Genomic DNA, 19,626 nt, shown 5'->3' with positions numbered 1-19,626 from the left:
CCTGTATTATGGATTAGTTAAAATGTCATTTATTTCCTTTATTTATACGTCCCTAGCTGTCAATGCTTGATGTTATACAAGGATTTTTATTTTTAAAAAAAATTTTAAAGTTTTATTTATTTATTTTAAAGAGAGAGAGAGAGTGTGTGAGCAGGAGGAGGGGCAGAGAAAAAGAAGCAGACTCTGCACTAAGTGCAGAGTCTTTCATGGGCTCCATCCCACAACCTTGAGATCATGACCTGAGCCAATATCAGGATTTCCATGCTTAACTGACTGAGCCACCTAAGTGCCCCTGTTATGCAAGGATTTTAAAAACATAGTTAAATAAGTGTAGTATTCATATAGTCTTTTACCTATTCAAGGATAAGATTTTGGTTTGGGGTTCTTTCTTCTTTCTTTCTTTCTTTCTTTCTTTCTTTCTTTTCCTACTTCTTCCTCTCTCTCTGCCTGTCTCTCAGCCTACTTGTGAACAAATGGTTCAGGAACTAAATATCCCCCTCCAAAAGAATCTGGATTCTTATTCACATATACACAGAAATTAACTTGAATTGGATTATAGGCCTAAAAGCCAAAACTCTAAAACTCCTTGAACTTTTAGAAACATGAATGAATCTATGACTTTGTGTTAGGTAAAGTTCTCTTAGGACATGAAGATATCCATAAAAGGAAAATTTGATAAATTGGGCTTCATCGAGATTAGAATCTTTTTTGCTCAAAAGATACTATTAGGAAAATGAAAGGCAGGCTATAGACTGGGAACTACAAATATTTCAAATACACATAGTCTGATATGGGCCTTATGTCAATAAAAAGATAACCCAAATAAATAGGAGCCAAAGATTTGAACAGTTACTTAATTAAAGGAAGTCATAATCCCTTGGGAAGCACTGGAATCTTATAAAAATACCCTCTACACTGGAATTATCAAACTGAGGTCCATATACCAAGGCTGGCCCATTGTCTATTACACTTTCTTTAAAAAAATTTATTTTATTTTATTTTTTTAATTGAAGCATAGTTGATGAACAATGTTACATTACTTTCAGATGTACTACATAGTGGTTCCACAGTTTTATACATTATGCAATGCTTACCACTGGTTAAGTGTTGGTACCATAGGTCACCATACAAAGTTATTACAATATTATTGACTATATTCCCTGTGCTGTACCCTTTTTTATGTCTATGACTCATTTATTTTAGAACTTGAAATTTGTGCTCTTAATCCCCTTAACTTGTTCTCCCCATCCCCCAACCTCCTCTCCTCTGGCAACAACCAGTTTGTTCTCTGTATTTATTAGTCTGTTTCAGGTTTTGTTTGTTAAGTTCTTTTTTAGATTCTACATGTAAGTGAAATCATATGGTATCTGCCTTTCTGTACCTGACTTACTTCACTTAGTATAATACTCTATAGCTCTATCTGTGTTTTCAAAATGGCAAGATTTTGTTCTTTTTTATGGCTGAGTAATATTCGTGTGTGTGTGTGTGTGTGTGAGAGAGAGAGAGAGAGAGAGAGGGAGAGACATATTTATCCATTTACCTATCAGTGGGCACTTAGGTTACTTCCCTATCTTGGCTATTGTAAATAATGCTAATAATAGTAAAATATAGGAATAATAATAGTAATATAATAATAGTAATAATAATAGTAAAATAATAATAATAATAATAACTATAATAATAATAGTAAAATAATAGTAAATATAGGGGTACATATATATCTTTTTGAATTGGTGTTTTTATTTTCTTTGGTAAATGTCTGGCAGTGGAACTACAGGATCTTTCTATTTTTAATTTTTTGAAGAACCTCCATACTATTTTCCATTGTGGCTGCACCAATTTACATTCCTACCAACATCATGAGAGTTTCCTTTTCCCCATATTCTGACCAATGTTTATTCTTGTCTTTTTTTAAAAAAAGATTTTATTTATTTATTTGACAGAGATCTCAAGTAGGTAGAGAGGCAGGCAGAGAGAGAGAGGAGGAAGCAGGCTTCCCGCTGAGCAGAGAGCCCAATGCGGGACTCGAACCCAGGACCCTGAGATCATGACCTGAGCCGAAGGCAGCGGCTTAACCCACTGAGCCACCCAGGCGCCCTATTCTTGTCTTTTTGATACCAGCCATTTTGATTGGTGTGAGGCAATATCTAATTGTGGTTTTGATTTGTATTTCTCTTATGATTAGTGATATTGAACATCTTTTCATATATCTGTTTACTATGTGTATGGCTTCTTTGAAAAAATGTTTTTTGAGGTCGTTTGCCCATTTTAAAATCTGATTATTTCTTTGGTGTTGAGTTGTATGAATTCTTTATATATTTTGAACATTAACCACTTCTCAGATGTATTATTTGCAAATATCCTCTCCCATTTGGTAGGTTGCCTTTTTGTTTTGTTGATGGTTTCCTTTGTTATACAAAAGTTTTTAGTTTGAAGTAGTCCCAGTACAATATTTGCTTTTTGTTAAGTCCAGTGACCAAGAGATAAGTGCCTGTGTTTTCTCTTAGGAGTTTTATGGATGCAGGTCTTACATTTAAGTTTTTAATCCATTTTGAGCTTATTTTTGTGTATAGTGTAAGAAAATGGTCTAGTTTCATTTTATTGCCTGTAGCTGTCTAGTTTCCCCAATACCATTTATTAAAGAAACTGTTTTCCCAGTTGTAAATTCTTGCCTGTGTTTTCATAGATTAATTGATCATATGAGCATGGGTCTATTTCTGCACTCTCTATTCTGTCCTTTTGACTTACGTGCCTGTTTTTGTGCCAGAACCATGTTGTGTTTCGGTTACTGTAACTTCATAGTATAGGTTGAAATCTGGGATTGTGAGATTCACAATAAAGCTGGGATTCAGCTTTAAAGTGAACCTTGATCCATCCTCTTACCTTCTTCTCTTCTTTATCCACCCTCCCTTCTTCGTTAATGGCATTTTCATTTTTTATTCAGTGTTTTAGTCAGATTGGGCTCTAGAGTAACAATTAACCTTGTAATCTCAGTGTTTTGTTTTGGTTTGTTTTTGTTTTTTTTTTTAGATTTTATTTGTTTATTTGTCAGACAGAGAGCCCAAGCAGCGGGGAGCAGCAGGCAGAGGGAAAAGCAGGCTCCCTGCTGAGCAAGGAGTCTGATGCCAGGTTGGATCCTGACCCCAGCTAAAGGCAGATGCTTAAACAGCTGAGCCACTGAGGCCCCCCTAATCTCAGAGGTTTAACACAGCCAGTGTTTGCTGTGGCTTACGTAAAAGCCAGTGTGGTTTAGGCTGATCCTCCGACATCTTGTAGTGATGCTGTCTGTACTAGTGGCTTTGAAGGTTGATAGACTGGAAATGACTAGGTCCCTAGCTCATCATGCATTGGTCAGAATTAGTCACATGGCTCCAACCTAAGTGCAAAGAAGGCTGGGAAATGTAGGATAGCACATGAACTATTTGGAGATCACACTTATCTGTACCACACACAGATTACTATAGTTGCATCCTAACCGATTTCCGTATTTCTTCTCATATCGCACTATAATGCTTTCTCTACCTAGTAACCAGAGTGCTTGGGAAAAAAAAAATGTTTTTTTTTATTGCCTTGCTAATAACTTTCTTTTTGGGGGCATCAGGGTGGTTTTGTTGGTTGGGCTGCTGCCTTTGGTTTGAGTTGTGATCCTGGAGTGCTGGGATTGAGTCCCCTTTCAGGCTCCCTGCTCACTGGGGAGCCTGCCTCTCCCTCTTGTGCTGCCTGCTGCTCCTCCTGCTTATGCTCTCTCTCTCTCACTATCTCTGTGTGTCAAATAAATGAATGGAATCTTAAACAAACAAACAAAAAACAAAAAAAAAACCTTCCTTTTTGCATAAAATCCAACACTTTACCATTAACCTGTACAGTTGCTATGTTCCATGGCCTTTGCCTTTCTCACTAATTTCATGATTGGTAGTTGGTGTTATTAAGTATTATCTATGAATAATAGATAATAGTATCTATTTTATTATTTTTTCATTTTAACGTTTTTTATTTATTTAAAGATTTTATTTGAGAGAGAGCTTGCGCACGCACGGGGTGGGGTGGGAGCAGGAGAAGCAGACACCAACCCCCCTTTGCCGAGTACGAAATCCACCCAGGGCTTGATCCTACGACCCTGGGATCATGACCTGAGCGGAAGGCGGAGGCTGAACCAAATGAACCACCCAGCCACTTAACAGTTTTTATTTAAAGTTGTATATAAGATTACTTTATTCCCGTATCTTCTCAATTGTTTCTTCCCTATATTTGCCCTTTTCCTTTCCTGCTTGGTGAGATTTGGCTTGATCTTTTTGCAGTCTTTGTCCAGTTTTAGTCTAGTGATAACCATCAGGCTAGGCTGAGTGCCCACATGGACGGTTGTACCTTTTGCCTTCTTGTATATTCGTTCAGTGTTGATGACGTATTTCTTCCTGTAAACCTGGACTGCTTTGCTCATTTGCTCACCTTTGTAGTATCCTCGCACAGCCTGTATTTCATCCTTTTGGATGGGCATGGATCAAACATTGTACTTCTGTCTCAGCTTTTTAGAAAGAGGGGAAGACATAATCTTCCTGCAAATGTGGGGAGATGCATTGAAGTGCTCTTTACAGTTCTTGCTCTCATCAAAAATCACAAAGGGGTTAAACTTCATTGTGGCTGCTGGCACTTCAACAATGGCCACAAAAAGGAAAAGCTAATATTATTTTTTTAAAGCTTGTTTATTTGTTTGTTTAAGTAATCTTTATACCCAGCGTGGGGCTTGAACTCAAAATCTTAAATCAAGAGTTGCATGCCCCTCTGACTGAGCCGGCCAAGTGCCTCTCCATTTTAATATTATTTTGAATAAGCATTCTCTTTTGTTATTTTCATAACTATAAAAATATAATTGAAAAATGTGTCAAATTTAAAAGCACAATAATGACTATAAGCCAAATACATAATGCATGTAATATATAAAACATAATACATAGAATACATAATACCAAGAGAATTCTTAACCTATATGAAGGTCTCCTAAATCATATTGTGTGCAATTAGAATCTTAAGAACATTTCTTGGGGCACCTGGGTGGCTCAATTGGTTAAGCATCTGCCTTCAGTTCAGGTCATGATCCTAGGATCCTGGGATCAAGTCCTGCATGGGGCTCCCTGCTCAGGGAGTCTGCTTCTTCTCCTTTTGCTGCCCTCCACCCTGCTTACACACACTCTCAAGTGGATTAAAAAAAAAAAATTAATTCTTAGGGACGTTGATTTAATGTAAAATACTGTTATAATAAATATATTCTATACAGTGAAGCTATAATAATTTATTCTGTTTCTCTGACAAATTGTATTTTATTTCTGTAAGCTTTTATTTAAATTCCAGTTAATGTACAGTTTATTATTCATTTCAGGTGTGCATTTCAGTGATTCAGGTGTGCAGTTTCAGTGCTCATCACAACAAATGGTCTTTTATTATTTTATTTTAAAAACTATTTTTAAGTCGGGGCACCTGGGTGGCTCAGTGGGTTAAAGCCTCTGCCTTCGGCTCAGGTCATGGTCCCAGGGTCCTGGGATCGAGCCCCGCATTGGGCTCTCTGCTCCGCGGGGAGCCTGCTTCTCCTCTCTCTCTGCGTGTCTCTCTGCCTACTTGTGATCTCTGTCTGTCAAATAAATAAATAAATAATCTTAAAAAAAAAAAAATTTTAAGTCCTCTCCCCACCTGACATGGGGCTCAGACTCATAACCCCAAGATCAACAGTCACATGCTTTACCAACCAAGCCACCAGGCACCCCAGTAAATTATTTTTTAGGATAAGTTTTCTCTGGCTTAAGTTTGTATGGGAGACATTCAGTTATGGTTCAATTGTAAAACTAATGGACAGTTTTAGATTCCTAGCAAAATTAAGCAGAAAATGCAAGAGTTCCTATATATTCCCTGTCCCTACACTGATAGAACCTCCCCATCATTATACTGCATACAAAAGTAGTGCATTTGTAACAGTCTATGAACTTAAACTGATAAATAGTTACCACTTAAAGTCCATACTTTACATGAGGATTCACTCTTGGTGTTGTACATTCTATGGTTTTTGACAGTAAATGTAATTTTTGGGCAAGTTTTTCATAAAGTTTGTGTTCTGCCATGAAGCATTTGTTGGTTTTCATTTTTATCTTCAATTTCTGTCATGTTTTCTTTTGTAATCTGAAGCTCTTAATTATTCCAAATAACTGTTTTCTATTTGGAGTGGTTAGAATATTTTCTTAAAGTAATTAATTTGTTATCTTACAAACTATGGATTAGAATAGTACCCTTGCCAAAAGATAGAGGAGCTAGGGTTCAACCCTTATTTTCAAAAATGCATGACAGAAAAGTCTATATAAATTCTTATCTTTGGGCTGTGAATCCTGGGAATCAGGTTTATTTTTTAAATCTATTTTATTATTATTAGTTTTTCACTTATTTGTCAGAGAGAGCAAACAAACAGGGAAGCAGCAGGGAGAGGGAGAAGCAGGCTCCTTGCTGGGCAAGGATCCCTATATGGGACTCGATCCCAACAGCCTGGGATCATAGCCTGGGCCAAAGGCAGATACTTAACTGACTGAGCCACCCAGGCATCCCTCACCCCACCCCCACCCCCACCCCCTTTTTTTTTTTTTTTAAGATTTTATTTATTTATTCAAGAGAGAGAGCACAAGCAGGGCAGAGGGAGAGGTACAAGCCAGCTCCCTGATGATCAGGGAGCCTGATGTGTGGCTGGACCCCAAGATCCTGGGGTTACTACCGGAGCCAAAGGCAGATGCGTAACAAACTGAGCCACCCAGGTGCCCCTAGGAATCAGGTTTTTATAAACTATTTATCTTAATAAATATTTCAAGGCCTATATATTTGGTATACTTACTTGAAAGGTAGAGCAGCCATATTTTTGATACTTTTTGATAATATATTTAAATTGAGTTTAGGTGTTTAATTAGCTAACAGTGACTACTGTTTTAACAAATAAAGATTGCATATAATAAAATTGAGTACTCTGGTTTATTACATAGATTTAGATCTAGCACAGTTCAAGTGAGTTATCTAATACTTCTGCTTACATATAGAAGCTTCATGTAACAGTTTTTACATGGTGTTAGTAGTATCATTACTGTTTCCTTTCATTTGCTAGCCCACTCCTATTTCAGCCCTTAATAAAATGTTAAGTAGCAGAGGAGATTATCTTATTAGTGGATATGTAATAATAAAAACAAGTTTTTATGGGATAGATAAGGAAGTTAAATATTTTTCTTTGATAAGAGTTGATATGAGGTTCTTTCATGTAATTAGATGTTGTATAAAGGAATTTGGATTATATGACAGGAGCCAAAGAATTTATTAAAGTAGTCTGTGAAAACTTGATTGCCTTTGTTCTTTGACTAACAGTGTTTGTCTCATTCACAGTAACTGTAGTACTGAATGGAAGTGGCTTGTAGACAGAGCGAGAGTTGGCAGCCGATGGACATGGCTTCAAGCCCAGATTTCAGAACTAGAGTACAAAATCCAGCAACTAACAGATGTTCACAGGCAGATTCGTGCATCCAAGGTATTGTTTGTATTCTTGTATTTTTTTAAAAAATTACTGTTTTAGTTTCTCATCTCTGCACACAGTGTAATTGTTACGAGTCTTTATAAAAGTATAGCTGATATTACCATTTTTAATATATCTATTGCTTTAAGTTGAAGCTTTCATTGTCATATCTTTGTATTTTTTATGATCATTTTATCATACTTGAGCAGTTCAGAGCTTCTTCATTGGATTCCAATTAAAAGAAATTAGGTACACTTTTATAAACTTCTACTTTGGTGGCATTTATTTTAACATATATGAGAAGTCTGAGTGTATTTTATTGAATCAGAGTTTTTGTTTTGCTTTAAAAAAATTATAAACACATTAAAAGCTCTAGAAAGCAATATAATAAAAACCTTTGTACCCACCTCCAAATTTATCAAGTTTTAAATTTTTACTGTTTGGGTTTAGTTTTTAGAGGAATAAAGCATTACCTGTACAGTTGAGGTACTCGTATACTCCTTCCTGATCCCATTCTCTTTCCTCATGCCACTGTAGCCACTCTCTTGATTCCAGCATGTTTTTTGGTATTTATGTTTTTAAACTACTGGCACATAGATGTCTCTGTCTATAACTAGTATTTATTTTTCCATTATTTCACAGTCTGTATTAATGACCTATATACTACAAACTCTTTTGTGACTTGCTTGCTTTTGTTCAGCATAAATTTTATAGGTCCTGTAAGTTACTTAACTGTATGAATGGGATGGAATTATATGAATACAATGGAATGTTTATCTCTCCTCCTATTTTCTATTGAAAGACATATACATTGTTTAGTTTTATGCTAGTAAAAACAATACTGTAATGACTATCTTTTTTGTGTTTCTTTGTCAACCATGGATAGTTCTTGGTATATGCCTAAGAGTGATGGCTCTTAGGCCTGGCTGTCTTCATCTTCCCTATACTTACTGATGTGATTGAATACTTAATATTCCCATTGGCAGTGCATGAGAGCTCTTTTTTTTTTTTTTTTTTTTTAACACTTGCCAACATCTAGTAATTTTTACCTTTTAAGTTTTCCAGTGTAATGAGTAAGAAATATTATTTTATTATTGTTTTAATTTAATCATTCCTTAGTACCACCAAATGTTTTTTGCTTAAGAATTAACTACCTTTTGTATTCACTCCTTTTGGTGGGACAGGGAGAGGGCTGTGGTTGGTGGAAATGTGTGTCTGTGAATTCTTTTTAAATTTTGGAGACTGTTCTGGGGCGCCTGGGTGGCTCAGTGGGTTAAGCCGCTGCCTTCGGCTCAGGTCAGGATCTCGGGGTCCTGGGATCGAGTCCCGCATTGGGTTCTCTGCTCGGCAGGGAGCCTGCTTCCTCCTCTCTCTCTCTCTCTGCCTGCCTCTCTGCCTACTCATGATCTCTCTCTGTCAAATAAATAAATAAAATATTTAAAAAAAACAAATTTTGGAGACTGTTCTTGGTCAGTTATAAATATTACAAATCTCTCATTTCTAGCTTGTCTTTTCATTATTTTAGTATATGTAACAGAAAAGAATGCATGTTCTGTATGTGTTCAGTGTAGAATTCTTTGTTAAATTTGTTGACTTTATTGGATATATCTGCTGTATATTTATACCTCAGATCTTTCCATTTATGATACACATTTGTTAAAATTTTCCCCCATCATTGTGAATTTTTCAGTTTTTTCTGGTAATTTGGTTAGTTTTTGCTTCTTGCTTTTTGTTAAATAAAATTTTTTATTATTCTAGGTATTATTTTTATAAACTATGAATAGTTAGTTTCAAAAATCAACTCTGATTAGTTTTGATTTTTTATTTGTCCTTATTCTCCTCTTTTTTATTTATGTCTTGTTATTTTACTTCTCTTTTTCGATTGGTAGAATTTGCTTCATTCTTTTACCTCTGCTGATTTAGAAACTGTTCGTTATAGTTTTATTCTTTGTCATTACTCCTAATTTTTAATATACTTCTTAATTAAAAGTAATCCTAACAATGATTAAAAAGTATTCAGTATTTTTATATTATTTATTACTTAAAACATGGGGATTCTAACTCTTTCTTTCTTTTTTCTTTCTGCACCAATGGTCAGAATTTATTTAGGCTTATTGTCTAGTCAGGTAAATGGTGATTTTTAAAGAACAAATTGAAAAAAATGGAATTACATACACACGATAGAAAATTTAAAAAGTACTAAAAAATATACTGTGAAACAAGTCTCCCTTCTACCTCTAGTCTTCCAGTTCTCTCCCTGAAAGCATTAATAATAGCAGTTTATTATTATCCAGAGATACTCTAAATATATTTGCAGAAAATATAATTATATATTATAAATGGTAGAAAATTAAATAAAATTATTGAATAGTTCTTAACTTTTCCCAATCTGTGATTTATTTTTTTTTTTTTAGTGCTTCTTTTTATTTCTGGACTATCACTTACAGAGCTAGCTCAGAAAAAACAATTCTAAAAAATTATTTACCTCACATTTATGTTTTTCTTTGGTTTTGAAAAACCCACTGAAATGTCAGGTATATGGTAGACTTCGGGATGCAAAGATGAAGAGGGCGTTCCTTCAGAGGGAATTCAGTCTAGTAACAGACAGTCTTATTTTCAAATAGAGTTAACAGGATTCTAATACTTTCTGACTTTTCGTTGCATAGATCTACTACAATCTAGTTCCTTCTTTTTTATAGTCAGTAATTGTATTTCTAACTATTATATTATTATATTTCTAACTAATTTTATTTAAAAAATATGCTTCCTGGGGCACCTGGGTGGCTCAGTTGCTTATACATCTTCCTTTGGCTCAGGTCATGATCCTGGGGTCCTGGAATCAGACCCTGCATCTGGGTTCCCTGCTCAGTGGGGAGTCTGCTCTCAATCTCTCTCTCTCTCTCTCTCTCTCTTTCTCTACCCCACTCTTTCCCTCCCCAGTGCTTGTTCTCTCTCTCTCTCTCTCTCAAATAAATAAATAAAATCTTAAAAAAAAAATCTACTTACTATTCTTGTGTTTTACCTGGAGGACCTTTGTTGTCCTCTAGGATAATGTTGACTGCACTATTAAACAGGGTTGTAGTCATTCCCTCATTCTGGCCCTTGGGAAGTGAGAAAAGTGAAAAATAGTTTGTTTTTAGGTGGGAGGTGATTTGGAAATTGTAGTACTTTGTGTCACACTCACTGGCCCAAGTTTAGGCACATATTTCAGGAGGGAGAGGTATATAACACAGCCTTATAATGAGAAGTTGTATGCATAGCTACAACTCCAGTAGGAGTAGAGTTTTGTTGTAAAAAGAAGAGGAAAGTGGATATTGGGAAGTTTGCAGTCTCTTCTACACTGCCTTTTCTCTCTTGGTTTACCTTTTACCGAAATACATTGTTAATCATACGGTTATCCATGTGGTTAGTGGAACAGTACCTAGGGTCTGCACATAAATAAAGTTTTTAGGCACAATCATGAGTTTATATTCTGGTAGGGGAGAGAGACCATGTAAATAATTAATTGTAATATAATGGAATTGGTATAATGATACATGTTTTTTAATAAGATATACAAGTAGCATAGAGACAATACATAAGTCTTATTTTAGGGATTAGCAGTTCTGAGAAAATAGAAAAAGAGGTGATACCTCGGCATAATTTTGGAAGATAAATAATGGTTTGCTTGATGAACCAGTGGAGCTGGAAAAGGGCATTCCTTGAAGGTTTGAAGACATGAAACAACATAATATGTTGTGGGAGTGACAAAGTAGAATGGTATTCAAAGGAGTGGAAAGTATGAGTTGTGTAAGGATGGAAGAGGAAACTGGCAAGGAATGAATTGTAGAATTTGGTGGTGATGTGTGTAGATAGAAGGATAGACATAAAACCTTAGGCTTAACCTGTTGGATTTGGGGGAACTCTGCTCAAGAATAATTTTCTGATAGAAGTAGTTACTGTTTCTCTCTCTCTCTCTCTCTCTCTTTTTTTTTAAAGATTTTATTTATTTATTTATTTGACAGACAGAGATCACAAGTAGGCGGAGAAGCAGGCAGAGAGAGAGAAAGGGAAGCAGGCTCCCTGCTCGGAAGAGAGCCCAATGTGGGTCTTGATCCCAGGACCCTGGGATCATGACCTGAGCCAAAGGCAGAGGCTTAACCCAGTGAGCCACCCAGGCACCCCCTGTTTCCCATTTTTAACTGTCTTCATTGAAGGCTTCAGTTGTAGTGATTTCCCAGTTCTTTCAGGATCACCAGATAATTTCTCCTCTATGATCATTTACTTTAGAGGATATAATATCATGAGCATTTTTATAGTAAATAGAGTTCTCAAAAAAAGTCAAATTTAAAACAGTTTAGAAATTTCCAAGAAAGTGGATTCCTAGTTAAATTGATGACTAAATTTTATACTTGAATCTGCACAGTCTGGTTCATATTTTATGACTCGTGTGTTCTAAACAGTGCTATGTACTTTTAATAACATTTTGAAAAGTTCATATGTTTACATAATATCTAGGGGAATTATTTTTAGGAAAGAAATCTAAACTTCTCAGTAATAATTTATATGGCCTTACATTTTTCTTGTTTCAGGCTAGATGTGTATCTGGCCCTCTGTTTTCTTAAGAATCACATTATGTTTACTTTATGGAAAATGTCTTTACAGTATTTATTTTAGTAGCTTCTCCTTACATTTCTTGGGAATTAATCAAGATGTTTAATTGCTTATTTATGTGCAGTTTAGTTGAACTATAATACTGAATAGAGAAAATAGCATTTTCTTTGCTCTTCTGGCTTCTTGAGTTATTGTAATTAAAAAATTGAGAAGTGTAGTTAACATTCTTTTGAATGACCTATTTAACTTATCTTGAAAATTTAAAAAAAATTTTTTTTCTTCTCAGTTAAATTTGAAATACAGAGAAGGGAAAGAGGTTGAGAGACATTCTTTTGTAAATATCCTGTTTAAATAAGTGCTAGTTGGTAACCCTGGTCAGGAAGCACTGAGTCAGTCTATGAGTAGATCTACACATTTTGGGTTTTTAAGCTATCATTTACCCCTTTTTTGACATATTGGGATGGTCTAACTTTTGCTAAAAGTTTTAGAGAAAAGAAAGTCCATATTACATTCCTTCCTTGTTCTTCCAGCATTTTAGCAACACATTACAACTTCTATGTTTCTTCTTTTCTTTGTGTCAACTTTCACTAAGACAATAGCCTCTTGTCACTTTCAGAAAATGTTAAAATAGATGGGTTTTTTTGGTTGAGAAGCTGACTGTCCTTCTCAATATCCTATATTAAGTGGTTTCTCTTAGATTTCTTTTGTTATCTTGTGATAGGGTCTTCTACATTTTAAATTGTAATTTTGTGCATTTGAAATTTTTCATTTAAAATTTTTTTAAAGTTTAATACTTTAGTTAGTTATCAGAGAGAGAGAGCATGAGCACAAGCGCGGGGTTGGGGGGGTAGGGGGAGGGAGCAGCCTGCAGAAGGAGAAGCAGGCTCCCTGCTGAACAAGCAGCCCAAGGTAGTACTTGATCCCAGGACCCTGGGATCATGACCTGAGCCAAAGGCAGACTCTTAAGTGACTGAGCCACTCATGGGTGTCTCATTTAAATTTTTTTTAAAAATTAGCTTTGGTGACTTTATATAAATACTGAAGGTATTGCTGAGGTCATTATTTTTTTTTTAAGATTTTATTTATTTATTTGACAGAGAGAGATCACAAGCAGGCAGAGAGGCAGACAGAGAGAGAGAGGAGGAAGCAGGCTCCCTGCTGAGCAGAGAGCCCGATGTGGGCCTCGATCCCAGGACCCTGAGATCATGACCTGAGCTGAAGGCAGCGGCTTAACCCACTGAGCCACCCAGGCGCCCAAGGTCATTATTTTTTAATACCATTCTTCTCTATGAAGACCTGGGAGTGGGATAAGGGTCTCTTTAGTGTTACAGCCAGGAACAGTTTTCTTCTCTGGAGCAGTTGACTTGCTTTCATCTTACGCTAGAGCTTTCATTTGTCTCAGTTACTGCAATTCATCTTACTAAAAAATTTTCATGTCTTTGTTATTATTTACCTTGTTTATCTGTGATTAGACTATTCTTTTTCTGAGCATTTTTTTTTTTAAATTCAGCTTTATTCATGTATGACTGACAAAATTGTAAGATGTTTAAGTGTACATCATGGTGACCCAACACACATGTATTCTTTTCTTGGTTTTTAAGAACTGAAACTGTCTCTGTAGTGTCTTTAAAGGATTTAATCTATTCCCCTTTTTACTCTGTTCTTGGCCATTTTTTTTCCCCAATTTATTTATTTTCAGAAAAACAGTATTCATTATTTTTTCACCACACCCAGTGCTCCATGCAAGCTGTGCCCTCTATAATACCCACCACCTGGTACCCCAACCTCCCACCCCCCCGCCACTTCAAACCCCTCAGACTGTTTTTCAGAGTCCATAGTCTCTCATGGTTCACCTCCCCTTCCAATTTACCCAAATTCCCTACTACTCTCTAACGCCCCTTGTCCTCCATGCTATTGGTTATGCTCCACAAATGAGTGAAACCATATGATAATTGACTTTCTCTGCTTGACTGATTTCACTCAGCATAATCTCTTCCAGTCCCGTCCATGTTGCTACAAAAGTTGGATATTCGTCCTTTCTGATGGAGGCATAATACTCCATAGTGTATATGGACCACATCTTCCTTATCCATTCATCCGTTGAAGGGCATCTTGGTTCTTTCCATAGTTTGGCGACTGTGGCCATTGCTGCTATAAACATTGGGGTACAGATGGCCCTTCTTTTCACGACATCTGTATCTTTGGGGTAAATACCCAGGAGTGCAATTGCAGGGTCGTAGGGAAGCTCTATTTTTAATTTCTTGAGGAATCTCCACACTGTTCTCCAAAGAGGCTGCACCAACTTGCATTCCCACCAACAGTGTAAGAGGGTTCCCCTTTCTCCACATCCTCTCCAACACATGTTGTTTCCTGTTTTGTTAATTTTGGCCATTCTAACTGGTGTAAGGTGATATCTCAATGTGGTTTTAATTTGAATCTCCCTGAGGGCTAATGATGATGAGCATTTTTTCATGTGTCTGATAGCCATTTGTATTTCTTGATTGGAGAAGTGTCTGTTCATATCTTCTGCCCATTTTTTGATGTGTTTGTCTGTTTCGTGTGGGTTGAGTTTGAGGAGTTCATTATAGATCCTGGATATCAACCTTTTGTCTGTACTGTCATTTGCAAATATCTTCTCCCATTCCGTGGGTTGCCTCTTTGTTTTTTTGACTGTTTCCTTTGCTGTGCAGAAGCTTTTGATTTTGATGAAGTCCCAGAAGTTTATTTTCGCTTTTGTTTCCTTTGCCTTTGGAGACGTATCTTGAAAGAAGTTGCTGTGGCTGATATCGAAGAGATTACTGCCTATGTTCTCCTCTAAGATTCTGATAGATTCCTGTCTCACGTTGAGGTCTTTTATCCATTTTGAGTTGATCTTTGTGTACGGTGTAAGAGAATGGTCGAGTTTCATTCTTCTACATATAGCTGTCCAGTTTTCACAGCACCATTTATTGAAGAGACTGTCTTTTTTCCACTGTATATTTTTTCCTGTTTTGTCGAAGATTATTTGACCATAGAGTTGAGGGTCCATATCAGGGCTCTCTACTCTGTTCCACTGGTCTATGTGTCTGTTTTTATGCCAGTACCATGCTGTCTTGGTGATCACAGCTTTGTAATAAAGCTTGAAATCAGGTAAGGTGATGCCGCCAGCTTTATTTTTGTTTTTCAACATTTCCTTAGCGATTCGGGTTCTCTTCTGATTCCATACAAATTTTAGGATTATTTGCTCCAGCTCTTTGAAGAATGCCAGTGGAATTTTGATCGGAATGGCATTAAAAGTATAGATTGCTCTAGGCAGTATAGACATTTTAACGATGTTTATTCTTCCGATCCAAGAGCATGGAATGGTCTTCCATCTTTTTGTGTCTTCTTCAATTTCTTTCATGAGTGTTCTATAGTTCCTCAAGTATAGATCCTTTATCTCTTTAGTTAGGTTTATTCCCAGGTATCTTATGGTTCTTGGTGCTATAGTAAATGGAATCGATTCTCTAATTTCCCTTTCTGTATTTTCATTCTTAGTGTATAAGAAAGCCACTGATTTCTGCACATTGTTCTTGGCCATTTTTGAGAGTTTTATCAAGGGGAACAATTTAAGGAGAAAAAAATAAATTATGAACTTGATTATGAATGTCTTCCTAATTCAGTTTTTTCAAATATTACTTTGCATTGTAGCAAACTGTAGCAGACCCCTCCTTCTAAAAAATACAGTATTCTAAAGGTTTGAAAATTGACCTTTTGAAATTCAGAATCAGTTTTTTTGGTATGTACAAGATTATTAGTAAGGGTTGTAAAACCAGGCTAATTCATAGCAGCCTGTCCCATAAAATAAACTGTCATCAAACCAATGGGAATCACAGCTAAATTGATATGATGAAAACTTGTATTTATTTTGCAAGCAGATACTGTTTAAAAATCTAATGAGACACTTGTACATGTTTTGAATGGACATTTCAGATACTTTCAAAAGTCTAACAAGTCCAACTTTAAAAAAAATATTTATTTATTTGAGAGAGAGAGCACGAGTAGGAGAGGCCAAGGGAGAGGGAGAAAGAGTCTTAAGCAGAGCCAGACATGGAACTTGATCTCATGACCCTTAGATCACAACCTAAGCCAAAACCAAGAGTCAGACGCTTAACAGACTATGCCACTCAGGTGCCCCAAGTCTACTTTAACTTTTAAAATATCAAATAAAACAAAAATTAAAAAAAATATTTCTTCAGATTTCTTGGCAGCCATTTTTTACGCATTCTAGGAGATAGTTATTGAGATGGGATCAACAGTTGGATCTCCTTTCTGTAAAAGTTACTAGGACTGTTATAAATGTAGGTGAAAATAATAATAACTATAATAATACCTTATTCATTACTTTTACTATATTACTTTTGTAGTAATATATTACTACAAAATAATGTTTAACACCATATCTGAATATGTTCATTCTAAAGTGATATATTCTCCAAATTATAGTGTAAATTAAAACTACTCATCTATAACATAACTTATAGGCAGTTCCAATCCTATAAACAGCACTTATATAGGATATAAGCTGGCCCATACCAGTTTTTAAATTTGACTCATCTTAAAATACTGTACACTTAATGTTTTAGTCACCTTTTTATTACAGGAATATAATATTTTAGCCACATTTCCAACTAGCCTATTAGGAGTTTTTTGACATTTTGCTAAATAACTGTGTGTGTGTGTGTGTGTGTGTATACACAAGTGGTATAAAGGATAGAGAGGGAAAAAGTTTTACTGTAAGAACTGATAAACTGTTAAGATCATATCTGTGCATACTTTTTCTTCCTTTCTATTCTGTCTTCATTGCCATTGAGAGACGTAAGGGTAAGAACAGTTGGAGTGAAGAATCTGGGGAATATGGGAGAGTATTTAGCAAGCCAGTTGTGTGTGTGTGTGAATGGTAGGCAGGGAGGGCAAGAGGCAGCTAGATCCCAACTCTTTCCTCTAGTTACTTACATTTAAGAAAATACCCCATCACAGTTGAAAACTTGTGTCTTTTGTTATTAACTCCTCTACCTTATAAGCAGCAATTTAACTGGACTAGAGAATACTTTTTCTCAATAGTGCAGTCCTGCCCATGGCTGCTGGCTGGCAGCAACAGAGTTGGACTACTAAGAGTATTCTGAAAAAGTCAGAGTGTTGTTTGGATGTCTGTAAGTTTGGTATTTTAATTTATGAAACTGGGAGTACTCAAATGGAAATGCTAGTGACCAAACTATCTGAAGATTATATGAGGAATTGTTCTAAATTTCAGTGTGAAGTGTTCATATTCTGCATATAAGCCTTGATTTTAAATGTATCATGCTTGCGGTGCCTGGATGGCTCAGTCGTTTGGGTGACTACCTTTGGCTCGGGTCTTGGTCCCCGGGGTCCTGGGATCGAGCCCCGCACCGGGCTCCCTGCTCAGTGGGGAGCCTGCTTCTCCCTCTCCCTCTGCTTGCTGTTCTGCCTACTTGTGCTCTCTTTATCTCTGTCAAATAAATAAATAAAATCTTTAAAAAAATGTATCATGCTTTTGCTGCTAATAACTAAGGCCAATAAGAAGAAAAATAACTTCTTATATACAGTGTATGGCAATATTTTACAAGCCTAATCCATCAGACATACATGTTGCTTTAGCTACACATGTTTAAATCAGCCAATTTTTTACAGTTAGACTCTACTTTCAGGTGATAAGAAACGTGGTTTCAAGTGCATTGTAACGTTAAAATTGATTTACCAGTCAGTTTATTTTAATTTCATCTCTTAATTGCTGTTTGCCTAGGGGATAGTGATCCTAGAAGAATGTCAACTTCCAAAAGATACTTTGAAGAAACAAATACAATTTGCTGACCAGGCGGCTTCATTAAATACTACGGGGAATCCCCAGATTCCTCAAGAGAGTCCAGATCCTTTACCAGAACAAGATTTTGAAATGTCACCAAGTAGCCCAACACTTCTTCTTCGCAATATAGAAAAGCAGGTAATATGATGGAAGAGTTAAGATATGAGTGGCATGAAATGAGTTTTATTCAGTTTTATAAACTATTCAAATAAACCTGTGCGTCTGCTTGGGATATTCGTTATTAAGGTTTCCCATTTTACATTAAATGCAATTAAAATTTGTAGTATATGATGAGTCTCTCTTATAACATTGATATAATTACGATTATTTAAATATATAAAATATTGGTACACAGCCAGAGGATGAGAACTCGTTTGTACTAGGATTAGAATATCTTTTTTCAAGCAAAATTGTTCATCATTGGACTTTCTTTCATGAAGAAAGAACAGTGATACCATTTAATAGATCTGAATCTACTTATAGATTAATAGATCTGATCAATTTATTGATAGAGATTTTTAGTGAAAGAGATCAGAATATGAATTCTTTCGTTAAAAACGTCCATGTAAATAAATGGCAACTAAGCCCCTAACAATTATTTTGATTCTAAAGCTTTTCCTAATATTGAAATTCAATTATGGATGACTCCAGAAGTTTAATTACTCTATCTGTCCTTTGAAATCACACGGTTTATTTTTATTTAGACTTTGGTGGCTCTTGGACAAAGCTGGCTTTGTAACAGTTTGTTACCTTATAACCAATCTAAATCTGAAATATACCTAGTTGGGATCACAGCTACATAGTTCCCTTGTTTCAGTGAGTAAGGTGGATTCATGCCTGCTCACATCTAATTTTTCTAAGTTTTTCTGTCATATATTGTGAAATAATTTAGTACCAGTTACTACTGTTTTATTCCTGGTAAGTCAAAGTATGGTGCAATACCTCTCACCCCATATTTGTTCAATTTACAGTTGTCTAGAGTTTTTTTTCTTAGTTGCATAATTGCACAAATTCATAATCAAAATACTTTTTATGAATACTTTATAATCCAGAAAGTTCTTTTTAAATTATCTAGTGTTAAATTCAAATGCACTTTACCATATAAATGGTGTTTTAAATAGTGTTGGTTATGTTCCCACTTCCCTCTCTTTTCACCACCCTTTGAGTTTGGCCCTAACTGTTTCACACTCCAGAAAAATGTATTTGCTTGGTCAGTCAGATCTTCTGTTTTCTTTACCTGTAGGTCACTGCTTATCCTTTGGAGAGAGATTTTTTTATATTCTTTCTTTATCCTTGGTAGCAACAATTTGTTTTATTAGACCTGAGTTAACATCGGAACTGGCTAATTTCCAGGGTCCAGTGCAAAATGAAATTACATAGCTCTTTGTTAAAAACAGTTTTGAAGAGATTTAAGTCAGTGACAGCAGGGCATTAACCAATCATGGGATCCTTCTGAGGGCAGCCCTGTGCAACTGCTCAGGTTGCTTCCCCATGAAGTTGGCCCTGGGTATTATGTTTATTTTTGGTCCCATTGCTGACAGGAGTGCTAGAAGCTTTGAAAGAGAAGGGAACCAGGACTTGTGAGAACAATGGCAATGGCTCTGGATATAGGAAGTGTAGAGCAAAAGGATAAGAAAGGGACAGCGGTAATCTCTTGTAGAGGTCA

General features: G+C 35.9%; 1 protein-coding gene and 1 pseudogene across 3 annotated transcripts in view; one reads left to right on the top strand and one right to left on the bottom strand.

Annotated features, from left to right (window-relative positions):
• The window catches only part of KANSL1L (KAT8 regulatory NSL complex subunit 1 like), a 147,498-nt gene that overhangs the window by 29,073 nt on the left and 98,799 nt on the right, over nt 1-19,626 (top strand). For all 3 annotated transcript variants that reach the window (XM_044241509.1, XM_044241507.1, XM_044241508.1), the window contains 2 exons: nt 7,399-7,540; nt 17,901-18,098. In XM_044241509.1, coding sequence (XP_044097444.1) covers nt 7,399-7,540; nt 17,901-18,098 — 340 coding nt within the window. The remainder of the gene's footprint in view (nt 1-7,398; nt 7,541-17,900; nt 18,099-19,626) is intronic.
• On the bottom strand, nt 4,160-4,633 carry LOC122902261 (annotated as a pseudogene).

The sequence above is a fragment of the Neovison vison genome, chromosome 3 (genome assembly GCF_020171115.1).
Source record: "Neovison vison isolate M4711 chromosome 3, ASM_NN_V1, whole genome shotgun sequence".
Taxonomy (NCBI): Eukaryota; Metazoa; Chordata; class Mammalia; order Carnivora; family Mustelidae; genus Neogale; species Neogale vison.
This window is presented reverse-complemented; position numbering and strand designations above follow the sequence as displayed.